We start from the raw sequence: 19,676 nt of genomic DNA, 5'->3' as shown, positions 1-19,676 counted from the left end.
TCTAAGATGTTCACAGACAGTTTTTACTTGTCGTAAACACATTTCAAACATATTCAGACAATCTTGATATTTTGAAACCTTTAACAAAAAAAGCCAAATTAGCTGCATTCGCATGCATTTGTCGCTCAGTGAGATACAGGGAACTTCCCATTTATGGATCTATTTAAATTTCCACTTTATAAAAAATGATGCGGACACTGGGAAGTTGGAACTCCCTATAATTTTTATTCAAAATAATAATAATAATAATAAGAAGAAATTAGGTTGAAATTTTGGAAAACTTTATTGACAGTAGAAAACTTTAGGGAACTATTTACTTGGTTAGTTTTAATTTAGCTTAAAGGTGGGGTCTTAAGTTTTTGTTCACAAATAATTAACTTCATAAACACTGGATGTATACACATGAAATCCTTCTCAATCAACACCTCTGTGCTTCTGATAATGTGTAGTGGTGATTTTGTCATCAACCACCACCCCTCAGCCTGTATTTTGCCATTTTGTTGTGTTTTGCCATAAGAGGGACGTTTGTGGACGGAAAGTCAATGTCTACCCTTCCAGCCAATCACAGAGCGGGGGGCGTGTCGCTGAAGGCAGGCGCAATGTTGACGGGAAGAGTGGGGGGTTGAGCCATGGGAGGAGTCCGTTTTGAACTGTTTGTTTACAAACAAACAGTCAAAACTTAAGACCCCACCTTTAATTTATGCTGATGACCCTGGAAGCAATTTTTGTTACAATTTTTAAACAAATCTGTCAATTCTTTATATGTTTAAAATTAAAGTATATATATATATATATTTTTTTTTTAGCCTTTAATCAAAACAAAAAGAAAAAGTGTATATTTTTAAAATTTTGACACAAATATTTTTTCTTTTATTGCAAATGAATATCGGCTTTATTTGACAACTAATATTCGGTATCGGTGTCAGCCTTAAAAAAACATTGGTCTATCACTATCAACAAGTAATATAATTGACTGTTTATTGTAATACAGATTAATTTATTGCTTTTGTTTGTTAAAAAAATACATACCCTTAAAAAAATTATTGCATATTAAATCATAATCACAAAATTGAGGAAAAAACATTCAAATTAGATTACTTATGAAAATTGTTCAGCCCTACTGAGGAGGTTCAGTAAGAGGAAAACAGTGAATCTTACCCCGTGGATGAGACCACGATGATGGCCCGGGGGTTGACCAAGTCTGTGTCAAAAAGCGTCCTCCTATCGCTGCCGTCCAAGTTGGACCTTTCGATCAGGTCGGGGTTGGAGTCCACCCAGAACATCAGCCTTCGATTGACATCCACAGCCAAGCCCTCTGGACTGACCAGATCTACAAGGAGCAGATCAGTTTAAAAAAAAATTAATACAATTTTAAAAAAATCCAAAAACATTAGCCAGTGTGTGTGTGATCACTCACTTGAGTTGATGAGAATCTCTGGCTCCGCTCCTGGCACCATTGAAGCTCTATTAATGGTCCGTGCAGACAAATCTGTCCAATATACTTGGTTCTGCTTGCAGTCATAAGACAGACCAACAACTATGGAGCCCTACACACACACACACACACACACAAATGGAATTGATCATTAGATGGATGATATTTATAAAAAAGTCAATCACGCCAACGTGTCCATTTACATGTAGCGCCAGTAGTGTCCTGGACCGGCTAGCGTCTAGTCTGGTCCCATTGAGAGGAAGTGCTCCTATTTTCTGTCCCTGTGCATACAGCAGTGTGATATCAGCGTTAAGGGGAGGGGTCACATCCGGGCGGGGTAATGGCCGCACGGTTGGCGGGGCCACTGAGGGAAGGCCTGCAACAAATGGGGGGTAAAAGTTGTCAGGTATATCGGGAGGTTTCGACACAAGATGCAGCAGGGAGGATCCAACGCGCACATGCAGGCTTGACGACGTCATTTGACCGAGTGCCGGGAACTTCTCGCCCATCCTGGTCCACACACCAGCAGTAGGTGGTCCCCCCATAGCACTGGACTGGACTGAGAGGATAGAGAAGAATTCAACAAGATGGGGTGATACTGCAAATAATTTGTACTTTGTTACTGTGTTTAAGTTTTTTTTTACTTTGAAAATAGATGCTACTTTGTCTAGTATTTTCATATTATATATATCATATATTATATTCACATATGGCTCTTTAGTCCCTCTCCTGTGGCTAAATATTTTTGTAGAAATTATTATTTTTTCACATATTAATTTTTTAAAGATAAAATCTTCTTTAAATAAATTAATGATTAAATAAAAAATAATAGTAAAATATTTTAAAAAAAATATGTCAGTGTCCAAAGTTGTCAGAAAAAGAGAGGCATATGGTGGATGAAAAAGTTTTTTTTTTTAATGTCTAAAAAGTGACTTTAAATGTCAAAAAAGGAAGAAGAAAAGCAGAAAATTAGCATAATTGTCCATGAAATTGCCAAAAATGACAGAGAACTGAATGAAAAAAGGCAGAAAAGAAAGCGTTCAAAAAGTAACCATAAAATGTACAAAAACAAAAGAAGAAATAAAAACACCAAATGTCAGCAAATTTATAGCAAAAAACGCAGGGAATAAAAAAAAATAGCCATGAAATGTCCAAAAAGGAAGAAGAGAGGCAGAAAATTACCATAATATGTCCATAAAATTGCCAAAAATGTCAGAAATTTGACAGAAAATGAACAAATACAACCAGAGTAAATAAATAAATCCCAAAACGGAATACAAAAGGTTGAAGAATATTAATGTCTACAAAATGGATGCTACTCTCATATTTTTGTGTTGTGGTGCAGCTTTAATTAGCTCTTGGTCCCTCAGTACATTAGACTAACACTAACACACTTTCATTCATCACAATGTAAAAATGTTTTGGGTCTCTAGACAGATTTTGGATTATTAATTTGGCCTAAAATGGCTCTTGACAATAAAGGTTGCTAACCCCTGGCCTATACAAAGCTGCATACAGTTTTTAAGATGCCATCAGGGTGTTGCAGGGCTTTTCCGTGCTGTGACAACGAGGCGCTCTAAAGCAGCCAATATGCGGCCCCTTTCCACATGCTCGCTGTCAAAAGTCAGACTTAAAAAAATTTAAAAAAACTTTGATCTTCTGCCTGTCTTTGCATGATAAGCGCACACTCACAGCCTACAACAAGGTGCTCTAAAGTGGACAATCCCATTTTCAGGGTGTAGACATAGCTGCCTAGCTAATTGCAATTGCGCCAGATAACCACGGATGCAAATGTAGGCGCTCAAGTTGTTATATCGTGGGGTGAACTCTCTGAACTCTTTAAGAATGTGAGTGCTTTTGTCAACTACATAACCGGCTAGTATAATGTGAGCGAGGAAGTACCTGAACTGTCCATCTGGCTCACACTGGGGCAAGTATTGTTGCGGCTCTGGCTTCCCACCATAATGCTCCATTAAACTGCTCCTCCAGCGCTCGCACACACTCTCGGGACGCTCGGTCGGAGCCACGTGGACTGCGAGAGACATGTCAACAAAGCGAAATATCTCAGTTTGGATTTATTGTCATCCCTTGAGCTTATTCTCAGGGTGTCTGTGTAGATTTGCAGTCATCCAGGTCATGATGATCCGCCAAGGTTGAATCTTCTTGTTTATGGAACATGCTTCAACTTAAATCCAAAAGGCTTCTTCAGTTCTACGTTTTAGATGTGCCGTGTTTCCCTCCTTATGTCTCTGGTGAGTGGTGATGATAAGGTTCTCTTGATCTGCACTCTAAAAACAGTTGGGTCAAAAATAACCCACTTTGGATCAAAATGAGACCGACCTGTTATTTGGCTGAATTTGACCCAACTTTCTGGGTCATTTTGTACAAAACAACCTCTCAAAAATTGTCTCAAACTCACCCAAGTAGCGGGTTGGTCCTGTTTTGATCCACCAAAAATAACCACATTTTTTGTGCTAAATGACAAACCGATACCGAACCATACTGGGTTATTTTTGGCCAGACTGTATACTCTACTTGGAACATTAGGTCGTTTTGTACAAAACAACCCCCGAGAAAATTGGGTCATTTTGTAAAAAGCAACCACGAATGTTGCGTCATATTGACCCAAGTAGCAAGTCAGTCTCGCTTTGAACCCAAAAACAAAACAAAGGGTTTTTTTTTTAGCTAAACGAAAAAACCCAAAAGTTGGGTCGGTCACTTTTTGACCCATATTAGGTTATTTTTGACTCAACGGTTTTTAGAATCTACACTCTAGTTGACCTAACTAGAGTTGGACGCAGTGGCTCAGTCCCATTTTGACCCAAATTGGGTTATTTTTGACCCAACTATTTTTAGAGTTTGGATAATTTTTTTTCAAGACAACCATGTCCTGGCATCCCTCCTCACAAAGATTGTTTCATTCCATGGGAATAGTGGCCACTAAGGAGTTATTTTGCTACCAGAAAAGTTAATGACTGGTTGGTATGCAAAGTCAGACGCAACCACTAGAGACTCCACACCTAAAATCTAAAACTGAGGAAGCTTATTGCATTAAAAAGGTGAAATGTCCTCAACAAACAAGAAGATTCCAGCTGTCTTGATTCAACCGTTGAGAAATATTTCCATGGTGTTTCTGGCTTGACTTTACAGTATATCAAATCTACAGTATATGAGAAGTGTGTGACGAATCATGTGGGGTGTCCCCTTGTTGACACACACACACTTTGTCTTGCCTTTGTGTTTACCTTGTAAATTCCCTCCAATAACTCACTTTATTAGATAACATTAAAAGCTGCAGCTGGTTCTCATGAAAGACTGCGTATGTGTCCAGATGGAAGATGATGATGGTGGTTTGTAAATATGATATAAGCAGAAGCCGAAATTTGAATGTCAGGTGACGAGAACCTTTTAGGAAAGAGGAATCCCCCTGAAAAAGGGTTTGCTTATAGTTTGGTTGCCAAGGAAATAGTCAATCCGTCTTCCCACAAGACAAACCCTGAAGATGTTTGGACAGTCATAAAAGTAGTTTACAGCAAGAACTGCTTTTAGCCGACACGTGTGCATGTGTGTGTACCTCAAGGAGAGGATGAGTGAGGCCATTAGGGCCAAGACAAAAACATCCAAGAGGGCATGAAATGTGTAGTGGAAGAATGGTCTCATCTTACCAGGACCGTTACAATCTATAGGAGAAACACCAGGTGGAGTTCTTGTTCCTGCTCTCTCTTGACCGTTGCTGTCCACACACCAACATTGACCAATGGAACTATGGCACTAAGCGAAGGAATTATAATGATTTGATATGATAATGCAAGTAATAATGGAATAGCACGTTCCATTATTAGTTCATAAAAATGCAAGTGAAAAAAAGGTGATTTGTATCTATAAAAAAAAAAAGGCAAATGTATGAAACCTTGTTGAATTTACCTGTTGTGAAGTGTACTGTCCGTTAGCATCACATTGAGGTACAAAGACTCCCACTAGTGGATAACCTTCTGGACTGGTGGGCTTTACACTTGCTCTGTGGTGTTCACAGTGAGTTTTTGGACGTTCATCTGAAAATTGGATTGACAGAATTGTTGAAATGTCCACCAACATAACATTCAAGAAAATGAAAGTAAAAAACAAAATAGTTTTCTGCTGAAAGTCTATTTCTTACCCGGTTTCTCACAGTCGAAGGGTGTTGTAGCAGGTGGAGTTCTTGTTCCAGGTCTTTCCTGTCCTTGGTTGTCCACACACCAACAATGTCCAGTAGAGCCGTGACACTGAAATGAGCAATAACATTTAAAATCATCATACGGTTAAGACATTATGTCTCTAGTTTAAAAAGTGCTTACCTGTTGAGGTGTGTACCGTCCATTAGTATCACATTGAGGTACGAAGGCTCCCAGTATGGGTTGACCCTCTGGACTGGTGGTCTGAATACTGTCTCTGTGTTGCTCACAGTGGCTTTTAGGACGTCCTAGCAAATACAATTTGTATAGCACATTGGATGGCCATTTTATTTAATACATTCCTTCTTGCATATAAACATTAGAAAACATTCAAGTTAAGACCTTGGTTGTCACATTCAATAGGTGTTGCACCAGGAGGAGTTCTGGTTCCAGGTCGTTCCTGTCCTTGGTTGTCCACACACCAACAGTGTCCACTGGAACCGTGACACTAGTACAAACGTCATGTTTCAGTCCAACCATTCTTCCATCCATATTTATGAAATATCAATATCCAATTGAGGGGATTGTGCTGAAATGGTTGGCCAGACATTCTTGTTCACTAGAGTGATAGAAAGGCTAAAACTTTATGAAAGAAATGTTCTGCTCATGATCTAAAAAACAAAACAACGACAACAAAAAACAAGCCCATCTGTGGATTTCATTGAAGGTAATGTCGTGGTTTGGGCCCATCATGGCTCCTTAATCTTCATTTATAAAGTAAGACAGGATGGCAGCAGAAAAACAAACGCGGGAGTCTATAGAAACCATTTGTTTGCCAATTTAAAGGAATATACAACCTAATTAACTCATTCACTGCCATTGACGGCTATAGACGTCAAAAATTCATTTGAACTATTTCTATTAGTTTCACATTTTTTTTCCACTTTTGTAAACAAGAGTATGAAAACATAAAAACAAATATTGTACGTTTAGAACAGATTATCGTGAGTTACCTTTTGAAGTCATGCGATCAATTACAATTAAAAAATTTAAACGTCTGACATCCCTAATTTTTGATATATTTATTTTTTTATTTTTTTTAGGGGCATCAGGCGATAAAAATTTTAGTTAATTTTAGTACACTAAAGATTAATCACAAATTTTATATCTGTTCTAAATGTACAATACATTTTTTTCAATTTTTTTTGTGTGTGAAACTAATAGAAATAGTTCAAAATAATTTTTTACGTCTATAGTCGTCAATGGCAGTGAATGAGTTAAAACTCCTTCAACATGTTGCAAGACACACTGCCAAAACAAGGGAGTTCACCAGAAGTGGAATTCTTGACCCTATAGAAACCCTATAGAACTTTGATTTAGACTTTTTAATTTAATTTTTTATTTATTTATTTATTTTTTATTTTTTTCAAAAGAAGGTAGCAACAAACAACAACTAAAGGCTGTGGCGGATGTTTGAAAAATCACCACAAAGGAAGAATGCCAAAGTTCAATGATATCGATGGGTCACAGGCATGATGTAGTTATTACAAGTAAAATATTTGCAATTAAATATTAAGTCTCATTCACATCTACTTTAAGTCTACCAGTTCCAATATCCTTGCTCTTCTTGAAATTTAGTGGTCTCTTACAAAGAATGCTATCTTCTAACGTTTACATTAACTTTACTTGGAATCTGCATTGCAGGAATAGAATATGGCTCAATATCCTGTGATTCAGTTAAGGAAGTGTCCATTTAAGATCAGAAAGGAGACTCTGTCAACCAATCTTGGCAAATATTGATGACACATGACTTGAAAAAAAAAACACATTCATGAGATGAGCCTTATTGTATTTACCTGCTGAGGTGTGTACTGTCCATTAGCACCACACTGAGGCACAAAGACTCCCAATATGGGATAACCCTCTGGGCTGGTGGTCTGCACACTGTCTCTATGCTGCTCACAGTGACTTTTAGGAAGTTCTAGAGATTACATTGCAAAATTACGCATGGATTGTAAGTACAAGAACCAATAGCAAATCCATCGAATGTATACACAAACAAAGGTTTAGCTTTAGCACCTGGTTTGTCACAGTCGACGGGTGTTACACCAGGAGGAGTTCTAGTACCAGGTCTTTCTTGTCCTTGACTGTCCACGCACCAACAATGTCCACTAGAACCGTGACACTAAAATACATAATATGTTTTAGTTAACTAGATATACAAAATACATAATGTGTCAAACTGCTGCGAAAATACCTGTTGAAGAGTGTACTGTCCATTAGCATCACATTGAGGTACAAAGGCGCCCAATATGGGATAACCCTCTGGGCTGGTGGTCTGAATACTGTCTCTATGCTGCTCACAGTGACTTTTAGGAAGTTCTAGAGATTACATTGCAAAGTTACGCATGGATTGTAAGTACAAGAACCAATAGCAAATCCATCGAATGTATACACAAACAAAGGTTTAGCTTTAGCACCTGGTTTGTCACAGTCGACGGGTGTTACACCAGGAGGAGTTCTAGTACCAGGTCTTTCTTGTCCTTGACTGTCCACGCACCAACAATGTCCACTAGAACCGTGACACTAAAATACACAATTGGTTTTAGTTAACTAGATATACAAAATACATAATGCGTCAAACTGCTGAGAAAGTACCTGTTGAAGAGTGTACTGTCCATTAGCATCACATTGAGGTACAAAGGCGCCCACTAATGGATAACCCTCTGGGCTGGTGGTCTGAATACTGTCTCTGTGTTGCTCACAGTGGCTTTTAGGATGTTCTAAAAATTACATTGTGAAGTTTTACTTGAATTGAAAATATAAAAGAGTCATCAGAATGTTAAGACAAGAGAAGGTTAAACATGGGCACCTGGTTTGTCACAGTCGACGGGTGTTACACCTGATGGAGTTCTCGTACCAGATCTTTCTTGTCCTTGGCTGTCCACGCACCAACAATGACCACTAGAACCGTGACACTAAAATACACAATTTGTTTTAGTCACATAGATGATACACAAAATACATATTACATCAAACTGCTGAGAAAGTACCTGTTGAAGAGTGTACTGTCCATTAGCATCACAATGAGGTACAAAGGCGCCCAATATGGGATAACCCTCTGGACTGGTGGTCTGAATACTGTCTCTGTGTTGCTCACAGTGGCTTTTGGGACGTTCTACAAATGGCATTGTGAAGTTATACTTCAATTAAAAATTTAAGATTGTCATCACATTGTGTAAAAAACGGTCAAATTAAACTTAGGCACCTGGTTTGTCACAGTCGAAGGGTGTTACACCAGGAGGAGTTCTCGTACCAGATCTTTCTTGTCCTTGGCTGTCCACACACCAACAATGTCCACTAGAACCGTGACACTAGAATACACAATTCGTTGTAGTCAGATTGGTAATATACAAAAGACACAATGCCTCAAATTGTCTAGAATTGTACCTGTTGATGAGTGTACTGCCCATTAGCATCACACTGAGGTACAAAGGCTCCCACGATTGGATAACCTTCTGGACTGGTGGTTTGCACGCTGTCTCTGTGGTGCTCACAGTGGCTTTTAGGATGCTCATCTAAGACATTTTAGAGAGTGGACAGCACAAGAATTTGTCACAACAACAAAACTTCCATCATGTAATGCATGACAATGACAGCAAAATATGTATTTCCGCTCAACTCTGTTTCGTACTTGGTCTCTCACAGTCGATGGGAGTTGTACCAGGTGGCGTTCTGGTTCCATGTCTTTCCTGTCCTTGGTTGTCCACGCACCAACAATGTCCAGTAGAGCCATGACACTGAAACAGCAAGATTTAAAAACATATCACGATAAACATATTGTGTCTACAATTGAAAAAGGGCTTACCTGTTGTGGAGTGTACTGCCCGTTAGCATCACACTCAGGTACAAAGGCTCCCACTAGTGGATAACCCTCTGGACTGGTGGTCTGTATTCTGTCTCTGTGCAACTCACAGTGGCTTTTAGGACGTTCTAGAGATAACATTGCAAAGATAAACTTCAATTGAAAACTTAAGAGCCATCATAGAGCATAAACACGAGTTAGCTTTTGTACCTGGTTTGTCACAGTCAAAAGGTGTTGCATCAGGAGGGGTTCTAGTTCCAGATCTTTCTTGTCCTTGGCTGTCCACACACCAACAATGTCCAGTAGAACCGTGACACTAGAATACACAATTAATTTTAGTCAGATTGGTAATATATAAAAGACACAATGCCTCAAATTGTCTAGAATTGTACCTGTTGAGGAGTGTACTGTCCGTTAGCATCACACTGAGGTACGAAGGCTCCCACTAATGGATAACCTTCTGGACTGGTGGTCTGTATACTGTCTCTGTGCAACTCACAGTGGCTTTTAGGACGCTCTAGAAATAACATTGTTAACTTATACTTCAAATGAAAATATAAAAGAGTCATCAGAGTGTAATGACAAGTTAAACTTTGGAACCTGGTTTGTCACAGTCGATGGGTGTTACACCTGGTGGAGTTCTCGTACCAGCTTTTTCTTTTCCTTGGCTGTTTACACACCAACAATGTCCACTAGAACCGTGACACTAGAATAGACAATTTGTTTTAGTCAGATTGATGATATACAAAAGACACAATGTATGAAATCGTCTAGAATTGTACCTGTTGAGGAGTGTAATGTCCGTTAGCATCACATTGAGGTACGAAGGCTCCCACTAATGGATAACCCTCTGGACTGGTGGTCTGTATACTGTCTCTGTGCAACTCACAGTGGCTTTTAGGACGCTCTAGAAATAACATTGCAAAGTTAAACTTGAACTGAAACCATAAACGACCTCATGGAGTGTAAACAACAGGAAAGTTAGCTTTTGCACCTGGTTTTTCACAGTCGATAGGTGTTGCACCAGGAGGAGTTCTAGTACCAGGTTTTTCTTGTCCTTTGTTGTCCACACACCAACAATGTCCACTAGAACCGTGACACTAAAATGAACAATATATTGCGTTATATGTTTTAGTCATATTGGTGATATACAAAATATATGTATAGTAATTCAACCCAACTCGAATGTACCTGTTGAGGAGTGTACTGTCCATTAGCGTCACACTGAGGTACGAAGGCTCCCACGATTGGATAACCCTCTGGACTGGTGGTCTGTACACTGTCCCTGTGCTGCTCACAATGGCTTTTAAGACGTTCCGGTTCTTCTATTACATTGATTGAACAATACAGGTTCGAGCCAACCATATGATTAAAAAAATATAAGACAGCAGTATTCTGCTATTGTACTATATACTTTACATATTGTGAAGGATTTGGCTTTTGCACACCTTGTTTGTCACAGTCAGTGGGTGTTGTACCAGGTGGAGTTCTCGTTCCCAGTCTTTCCTGTCCTTGGCTGTCTACACACCAACAATGTCCAGTAGAGCCGTGACACTGAAATGAGCAATAACATTTAATAAAACATATCATACAGTAAATTCCGATATAAATTAATTTACCTGTAGAGGTATGTAATGTCCGTTAGCATTACACTGAGGTACAAAGGCCCCCACAAGTGGATAACCCTCTGGACTGATGGTCTGTACACGGTCTCTGTGCTGCTCGCACTGGCTTTTCGGTTGCTCTGGAAATGATGACGCAAAGTTATATAATCAATGGCGATATTAGAAAACAAAGTTGTTCAAGGAAAATGTTTAGCTTTGACACCTGGTTTGTCACAGTCGACGAGTGTTGCACCAGGAGAAGTTCTGGTACCAGGTCTTTCTTGTCCTTGACTGTCCACACACCAACAATGTCCAGTAGAGCCGTGACACTAAAATACACATTAGGTCTTAGTCTCAACAAAATATATAAAAGACATACTAATGCCTTAATCCTACAGTATTTACCTGTTGTGGCGTATATTGTCCGTTTGCATCACACTGAGGCGCAAAGGCCCCAACTACAGGATAACCCTCAGGACTGGTGGTCTGCACATTGTCTCTGTGACGCTCACAGTGGGTTTTTGCATGATCTGGTTCTTCTGGTTGTGAAAGACAGTTAGAGATCTTGTTGTGTAAAAGTATCCTGAATATTTTTGAAAGTACTAAAATATCTGTTAATTTTTTCTGTGTACTCACTTTAGAGCTGGATACAAACTAAACGCTGAGCCTTTTCTTATCACACCCATGCACATGCATGTGTTTATAGTAATTATATCACCCCTTTTCTCCAGACATTTTCAAGTAATTACCTGATGACCTCATGGGAGCACCACTTACAAGTTGATGCCTGTTTGAGTTGAGGAATTACGACGAACTAAGCTCGACGTTGAGCAAGGAACGCCTCGTGACGTAATAAAACAATACATCTGCTGCAGTGCTTCTTTTTTTTTTGTTTTCATCTGCTGCAGTGCTTCTTATACTGCCAGGAGCACGACAGCTTAACAACCTAGCTTTGTGGAAGAGGTCCATCTTTCTGTGTGTACTTTCCCTTTTCTCACCTGGTTTGTCACAGTCTGTGGGTGGTGCACCAGGCCTTGTTCTGGTTCCGGGTCTTTCTTGTCCCTGGCTGTCCACACACCAACAATGCCCAGTCGAACCGTGACACTGTGTGATGCATGGATGTTGTTAATTTGGTGAAGATGATATGTGTTAGATGGAATCAAATGTTAAATCTTCTCCTGACCTGCAGTGCCATGTACTGCCCATTAGCATCACACTGAGGTACAAAGGCTCCCACGATTGGATAACCTTCTGGACTGGTGGTTTGCACGCTGTCTCTGTGGTGCTCACAGTGGCTTTTAGGATGCTCATCTAAGACATTTTAGAGAGTGGACAGCACAAGAATTTTTCACGACAACAAAACTTCCATCATGTAACGCATGACAATGACAGCAAAATATGTCTTTCCGCTCAACTCTGTTTCGTACCCGGTCTCTCACAGTCGATGGGAGTTGTACCAGGTGGCGTTCTGGTTCCAAGTCTTTCCTGTCCTTGGTTGTCCACGCACCAACAATGTCCAGTAGAGCCATGACACTGAAATAGCAAGATTTAAAAACATATCACGATAAACATATTGTGTCTACAATTGAAAAAGGGCTTACCTGTTGTGGAGTGTACTGCCCGTTAGCATTACACTCAGGTACAAAGGCTCCCACTAGAGGAAAACCCTCTGGACTGGCGGTCTGTACACTGTCTCTGTGCTGTTCACACTGGGTTTTAGGCTGTTGTGGTTGCTCTGGTTGGTTCAGAAGCAAACACAACATTTGAATTTGAAATGATGACAATATGTGTACACGCCACTGAGCTTTATTGGATGCGCTCCTCACCATGTCTGTCACAGTCCGTTGGTGCCATACCAGGAGGAGTCCTGGTTCCTGCTCTCTCTTGCCCCCTATTGTCCACACACCAACAATGTCCCGAGGAGCCATGGCACTGCCAATGAGTAATCAACCTTTTGAGCTCCACTTTTTGGTCAGTGGTCAAAAATCTATTTTTGGCTCTCATTACCCACCTGTAGTGGTCTGTATCGTCCATCAGAGTCGCATTGAGGGATAAAAACCCCAACAGGCCCACTCTGTAGACTGTCTCTATGCTTCTCACACTGGCTTTTAGTACCATCTGTCTGCCCTGCAGACAAGTATGAATGGTAATTAGGCCATTTTTTAAATGAGTGTACAGTGTGTGAAGAAAATGACTGCTTGTATGACATCTTCTAATTCCACACAGTTGTAGGAACTTTGTCCAAGATATTGGAGTGTGTTTTGAGGAATTTGCCCAAAACAGAACATTTGTCAGAGAGGTTCTTGAATGCTCAGGAGAAGAATTTTCCTTTCCAATCACATTCATCAAAGTGGATGATCTGAAGTGAAAAACTATCACCAACTGTAAGGTGTTCAAATGTCCAATTTTCCCCAAACATCTCCAGTTTGTGGGACCTTCGAAAATATATCTGGCTGCAATTTTCTGGTATTTCATTACCTCAGGCGATATGTATGCTTCCACTGCACTGCATTTTTGAGTTACTGTTCATATAATCTGAATGTCATACTCAATGCGTATACATGTCAGTTATATTAGTTACAAACAGATCTGCAGCAGGAGTGGGATGGAAACCACCTTGGACAAAATATAGTTTCACAGAAAACTCCAGTACTTTGATCACTATTACTTTATCCTTACTCTGAGTGCTATATCCAAGACAACTAAAATTAGTTTATCAATTTTTGAGCAAAATATAAGTAGTTGTTGAGTTGTTTTAAAAAATAATCTCCTATTAAAAAACAAACTCAACACTTTATGAACAACTGCTTGAGCAAATAGTCCAACTGTTTAACAAACCATTGCCAATTAACACAGCCTGTCGCTACATCTACAAATGCAAGTTAAAACTTCACCACCAAAAGCAGAAGCCATATCACCAACACCCATAAATGACCCAAAGTGGATATGGATGCTGTGGTCTGACGAGTCCATGTTTCAAAAAGTTTTTTAGAAATCACGGACTTGTGTCCTCCAGGCCAAAGAGGAAAAGGACCATCCGGATTGCAATCAGCGCAAAGTTCAAAAGCCAGCATCTGTGATGGTATGGGGGGGGGGTGTGGGGGTTAATGCCCATGGCATGGGTAACTTGCACATCTGTGAATGCACCATTAACACTGAAAGGTACATACATACAGGTTTAGGAGAAACATATGCTTCATGGATGCCCCTGCTTGTTTCAGCAAGACAATGCCAAATCACATTCTGCATGTGTTACAACAGCGTAGCTTTGTAGTGAAAGGGTGCGACTACTAGCTAGACCTGTCTCCTAATAGAACACGTGTGGCACATTATGAAGTCCAAAATATTACAACAAAGACCCCAGACTATTGAGCAAGTTAAGTTGTACATCAAGCAAGAATGGTTAAGCATTCCGTATACATCATATCTTCAACAATTGGTGTTCTCAGTTCCCAAATTCTAATAAAGTGTTGTTAAAAGGAAAGGTGACGTAACACACTGGTAAACATGACGCTGTCCCAGCTTTTTGGAATGTGTTGCAGGTATCAAACTCAAAATGAGTGAATATTTGCAACAAACAACAACAAAAACAAGGTTAACATTTTGAACAGTAGATATATTATCTTTGTAAAGCATTCAATTGATTGTAGGTTGAAAAGGACATGCAAATTATTGTATAGTTTTTTTTTTACATTTTACACAACGTCCCATCTTCATTTGTATTAGCCTACATGTAAATACCGTAAATACACAGAGACACATACTCAGGGCAAGATCACTGACCTTGTTGGGAGCAGAGGAAACCATCTCCATGGAAACCATTTTGACACTGACAATGGAAGGAGCCTAGGCTGTTGGTGCATCTTGCATCGGTGTGGCATGGAGAGGACCTGCACTCGTCCGTATCTAAAGACGCGCAGTCATAGGTAGAGGAACACTGTCATTAATATTTGTAAATGTGTTCTAACAGGTACTGGATAGACATGCCTGATCTTTTTTTTTGTTTCTTCTTCTTCTGGAGAGCTTGATCTAATCAAGAGCTGTATTGGCCTTTGTACATTTGAACCAATAAAAAAAAAGTGTTCATAAAAGAAAAAAAAAAGTGTTCATAAAAGAAAAAAAAAATCATAACAATTTAAGTTTAATTGATTCAATGAAAAACAGCGAAAATTCACAGAAAAGTAGGGCTATTATGATGATCATGTTGTCCTACAATACACTACAATTCCAAGACATTAATATTGTAACTAATTTAAACGCCAGTGACTAAATCCTAAAGGTCAATACACATGAAGACTCCAATCTTCAGCATACCGTATGTTGTACCTCACAACTCACCCACACATGTACGTCCGTCAAAGCCAAATTCATAGCCGCTCTGGCACTGGCAGCGATGGCTACCATAAAAATTGATGCAGTGCGAATGAGCTCCACATGTGGACAAGCCCTCTGCACACTCATCGACATCTAACCAGAGACAAAGAGAACATGTCAACTGAAGAACATGCCTGTCCATATGTGAGTGCAAACACCTGGAGCCAAGGCTGCATTCTTAGTACTGCACAAGACATTGTGATTATGCGGTCATGGAAAGACACTGAGGCCCATCCATGGGAACCGAGGCAGAGCCTGGGGCTTTCCTAGCGCTGTCAGCAGGGGACACGCAGATAATGCTGGGCTAATGACAGGCCACGGACAAGCTGAAAGCAATGGAAGTCCCTGTTAATTAGATCATTAAACATAAGGAGGGGGGACAGACACGGAGGAGGAGAAGAGGGAGTGATGATTCCTTCCATACACGCTGGATGTTGAAAACTTTGCCGCAGCGCCTTGAACTGTCTGTGCATGTTTGGTGTGCTGTCGTGGGGAGTGCAAGCATTAGCTGTACTTTACTTGAGTTTATTTTTCTGATTACTTGTTCTTACTACGGTTGAAATCAGATGTCTATAATTCCACGCTTTACTTTGTCAAAGTAGGCTTGTTACTTTGTTTTAACCTCGGCGGATGATGTTAATAGAGAGAAGTCACCGGATGTGAAATTTTTATTGTTGCAAAGTAAGTTAAAAAAAAAAAAAACTAAACAATTTCGTGCGCAAAGATGTTTTTTTCATTGTGCCAAGTTAAAACATGCATTGTATATAATTGACAGTAAATAATAAAAAATATATTTTTATTTTTGTACTTACCGGTAAATTTCATAGTCTATATACATATATTTTTATTTACTAGGGACGGGCGAGTACCAATACCAGATATTTTTTAGGTATCTGTACTCGCAAAGGCAGCCAATACCAGTATCAGCTGCCCTCTTGTAGCCATTTTACGATCAGGAACTAGAAATAATAAATTTGAATAATAGAAAATTGCAATTAATTTCATACAATTTTAAGGAAAAATGCTATATTGGGACCAATGGGTGTTTCTTTACAATTATGTCATTGCTTTTTGGGGCGGAAATTGTATTTATCAAAAGCACTTATGATATCGGTATCGGTGAATACTGAAGAGTACAGTACTCGTATTGATATCTTTCTGGGGAAAAAAATGTTATCAAACATCTCTCATTTTGACCTTTACTTAAGTCAAAGGATTGAATCAGTATTTCTACTTCTACCAATCTTTTTTACCAATTAGCAACTTTACTGAGGTAAAAAGTGTGAGTACTTGTGTATGGCCATTGCCCATGAAGAAATATGAATGGGAGATGCACAGGAGTTAAGTACCGTAACAGTTGTGTCCATCCCCTCTGAAACCAGTTCCACATTTGCACTGGAAAGCCTTGTCCTGCAGTGGAACACACTGGGCAGTCGTGTCACAGTCGTGGCTTCCATCATAGCACGGGTTCACCAACTCTGGTGCTGTCAAGCCCGCTGAAGCAAAACAAGAAAAACGTATTGTTTGTAAATCAACAACAAAATGTGTTGATTTAGGTTTTTCTTTTGTTTTTATGAGTGAATTGACAATGATGAGATTCAGGGGACTGCTTCTTAAATGAGGGAAATGTTAACTAACCAAAAACTGACCTTTTGGTTGAATGATATAAAAGATGTATGTTAGATTTAAATTGATAACAAACGTATCACTGGAGAAAACCTAGTTTGATGTTGTACTGAACCTTGCGTATAGTGGTGTCTTGAGATATGAGATCAATTCGTTTCGTGACCACGCTCTGGACTCAAATCATCATTCCTCAAAAATGCCATTAATCCATTAAAGACTAAAACAATAAAACAGCACTCTGTGATATTATACTTTAAAAAAACATACAGTAATCATATATCGAAATAGATTTTAAATAAATACAACTTTTTTGCTTCAATTCAATGGACCTTGGTAATAGAGACAAATTGGTATACTGTAGTTGGAGATGGCCTCAGCTACTCACTAAAGAGCAATAATATTAGTCGTTCTTCGCAAAGGATAAAGAATATATGCCTCCGAGTGTCGTTATACTACTTGTTTCTCAAGGTACCATTGTATTTACAGTTTAGCATTTGTATTTTGGGACGACACCTTTTCGCAGATTTTTATATAATCACCATCATTCACTGAATACGCCACTCCATATCCACTGTTACTGTGCTCCATCTTGTGAAAGTTGAGGGGCTCCATTAAGACAATTGTAGTGCCGTATGTGATAACAAATCTTATTGGCTGGGGAAGGGACCCCGTAAAAGTGCTAAATTCACATTGGGTTGACCTTTGGACTATTTAGTGTTAAGTACTTAGAATGATTACAGAAACAAGGCTAAGTAAACACGTCAGACCAATTCCCACAGGATGGCTTTCTTTCAGGAAGTGACTTCCTTCGTGTTCCCAATATTCAACACATGGTTGAAGTTAGACACACACAGTCAAGCGGCACACACACACACACACGAACACACACAGTATGATGAGTGAGCGGATGTGTGTGAAAGGTTCCCTCCACCATGACCTCGCATTGACCATGTGTTACAACATGAAATGTTTTCTACGTCTCAACTACCAATTGGCACACAAGTTCAACATTACAAATACAAGGCACAAGTTTTATAGCGCCAATGTGAATGCCAAGAGAGGTGGTCACTAAGCTGAAATGCTGAATAGATGAATTTTCTGGGTTTCTGGATCCCATCTTAGCCTGATTAACTGGTGTAAATGGATGTCATGTGCTGCTAGTATATGGATCAAATCAAAGCAAAATCGGACTGGATGCTTACTTAGTGTTTTGGATGCACTGGCAGTTTTTTTTGTTTCTTCTTCTTCCACAAAAAATACAATATTTTCGGAACCACTAAGAAAAAAAAAAGTAAAAAAAACAAAAAAACAATAGCTTATATTTCCCAAACAAGTTCAAGAAGAAGATTTTTTTTTTTTATGATACACTACACCCACCAGTGGTTCTCAAACCTTTTACTGAAGTACCACATATTTAAAAAACAAACAATTTAGTCCTTTAGTGCCACCATCATAACCAAATTTAAAATATAGAACTGAACTTTATTAACTCATTCACTGCCATTGACAGCTATAGATGTCAAAAGTTCATTTTAGCTATCAATTTAACTTTTTTTCCATTTTTGTTAACTAGAGTAAGAAAACCTAGATATTTTTTTCACATTTAGAACAGATATAAAATTTGCGATTAATCGTGAGTTAACTAGTGAAGTCATGCGATTAATTACGATTGCAAATTTTAATCGTCTGATGCCTCTAATTTTTAATAATCTTTTCTTTTTTAATAAAAAAAAAATGTTTTTTTAAAGAAAAAAATATAAAAAAATAGGGGCGATTACAATTTTTAAACGTAATTAATCGCATGACTTCACTAGTTAACTCACGATTGTTCACAAATTTTATGTCTGTTCTAATGCAAAAAAAATAATTCTAGGTTTGCATACTTTTGTTGATAAAAGTGGGCAAAAGTGTAAAACTAATAGAAATAGTTCAAATGAATTTTTGACGTCTGTAGCCGTCAATGGCAGTGAATGAGTAATTATTCAATTAAAATGTATCCTCACATATAAATTAAATTAAAAACTGAACATAAGAAATTGTCAATTAAATTCAAATATATTGACCTTCAAAGCTAAATACAGCTTAACTGAACTTAGACAGTGATCGTTACACGTACCACACTGAGAATCACTTTACAACAGCATTACATTTCCACATTTAACCGCATAGTACTCAGCATTCACAGTAAAGTGAGTCAGACATGGTTGGTACACAGACAGAAAATCCCCTGCACACAGACAATGACGTTTAGTCCAGATTGCTTCCATCTCCCGAGGCCAGAGCTTGATGCTTGCGTTTAATCAAGGCACGTGCCAAATGCGGACATGAGAGGGTTACGTGAATTTGGACAGACACAAAAGGGGGGTGGATTATTAAAGAGCCTGTCAAGTGAATTCTGACATTTGTTTTTAAATATATCATTCAGGTTTGAAGATGACTGCTGAAAAAGTGCAAAGACAACTAGTACTAGTACTGAATTATGGCGATACATAGTACAGTATTTAACTGTTTATCACCATTTCAGTTTTCCTGATTTTTTTTTAGTCGTGACTAAAATGGTACCAATAGACGCATTTCCACTATATCAGAACTTGAGCGACTGGTTTTCTGGCGCAATTGCA

At 38.9% G+C, this 19,676-nt stretch overlaps 1 protein-coding gene across 1 annotated transcript in view; it reads right to left on the bottom strand.

Moving 5' to 3' along the window:
- The window catches only part of nid2a (nidogen 2a (osteonidogen)), a 51,173-nt gene that overhangs the window by 6,093 nt on the left and 25,404 nt on the right, over positions 1–19,676 (bottom strand). Inside the window, exons 15-54 of the mRNA XM_077583758.1 lie at positions 16,779–16,925; positions 15,394–15,522; positions 14,839–14,961; positions 13,067–13,182; positions 12,882–12,987; positions 12,657–12,790; positions 12,483–12,588; positions 12,239–12,366; positions 12,054–12,159; positions 11,461–11,594; positions 11,279–11,384; positions 11,071–11,195; positions 10,900–11,005; positions 10,643–10,776; positions 10,446–10,551; positions 10,234–10,358; positions 10,052–10,157; positions 9,844–9,968; positions 9,662–9,767; positions 9,455–9,579; positions 9,281–9,386; positions 9,037–9,164; positions 8,855–8,960; positions 8,640–8,764; positions 8,459–8,564; positions 8,245–8,369; positions 8,067–8,172; positions 7,844–7,968; positions 7,666–7,771; positions 7,443–7,567; positions 5,989–6,094; positions 5,770–5,894; positions 5,592–5,697; positions 5,360–5,487; positions 5,101–5,206; positions 3,338–3,467; positions 1,894–1,994; positions 1,639–1,811; positions 1,418–1,547; positions 1,159–1,330 (exon numbers count right to left, since the gene is read on the bottom strand). Of these exons, the coding sequence (XP_077439884.1) occupies positions 1,159–1,330; positions 1,418–1,547; positions 1,639–1,811; positions 1,894–1,994; positions 3,338–3,467; positions 5,101–5,206; positions 5,360–5,487; positions 5,592–5,697; positions 5,770–5,894; positions 5,989–6,094; positions 7,443–7,567; positions 7,666–7,771; positions 7,844–7,968; positions 8,067–8,172; positions 8,245–8,369; positions 8,459–8,564; positions 8,640–8,764; positions 8,855–8,960; positions 9,037–9,164; positions 9,281–9,386; positions 9,455–9,579; positions 9,662–9,767; positions 9,844–9,968; positions 10,052–10,157; positions 10,234–10,358; positions 10,446–10,551; positions 10,643–10,776; positions 10,900–11,005; positions 11,071–11,195; positions 11,279–11,384; positions 11,461–11,594; positions 12,054–12,159; positions 12,239–12,366; positions 12,483–12,588; positions 12,657–12,790; positions 12,882–12,987; positions 13,067–13,182; positions 14,839–14,961; positions 15,394–15,522; positions 16,779–16,925 (4,828 nt within the window). The remainder of the gene's footprint in view (positions 1–1,158; positions 1,331–1,417; positions 1,548–1,638; positions 1,812–1,893; positions 1,995–3,337; positions 3,468–5,100; positions 5,207–5,359; positions 5,488–5,591; positions 5,698–5,769; positions 5,895–5,988; positions 6,095–7,442; positions 7,568–7,665; positions 7,772–7,843; positions 7,969–8,066; positions 8,173–8,244; positions 8,370–8,458; positions 8,565–8,639; positions 8,765–8,854; positions 8,961–9,036; positions 9,165–9,280; positions 9,387–9,454; positions 9,580–9,661; positions 9,768–9,843; positions 9,969–10,051; positions 10,158–10,233; positions 10,359–10,445; positions 10,552–10,642; positions 10,777–10,899; positions 11,006–11,070; positions 11,196–11,278; positions 11,385–11,460; positions 11,595–12,053; positions 12,160–12,238; positions 12,367–12,482; positions 12,589–12,656; positions 12,791–12,881; positions 12,988–13,066; positions 13,183–14,838; positions 14,962–15,393; positions 15,523–16,778; positions 16,926–19,676) is intronic.

This window comes from Vanacampus margaritifer, chromosome 1 (assembly GCF_051991255.1).
Source record: "Vanacampus margaritifer isolate UIUO_Vmar chromosome 1, RoL_Vmar_1.0, whole genome shotgun sequence".
Classification (NCBI taxonomy): domain Eukaryota; kingdom Metazoa; phylum Chordata; class Actinopteri; order Syngnathiformes; family Syngnathidae; genus Vanacampus; species Vanacampus margaritifer.
This window is presented reverse-complemented; position numbering and strand designations above follow the sequence as displayed.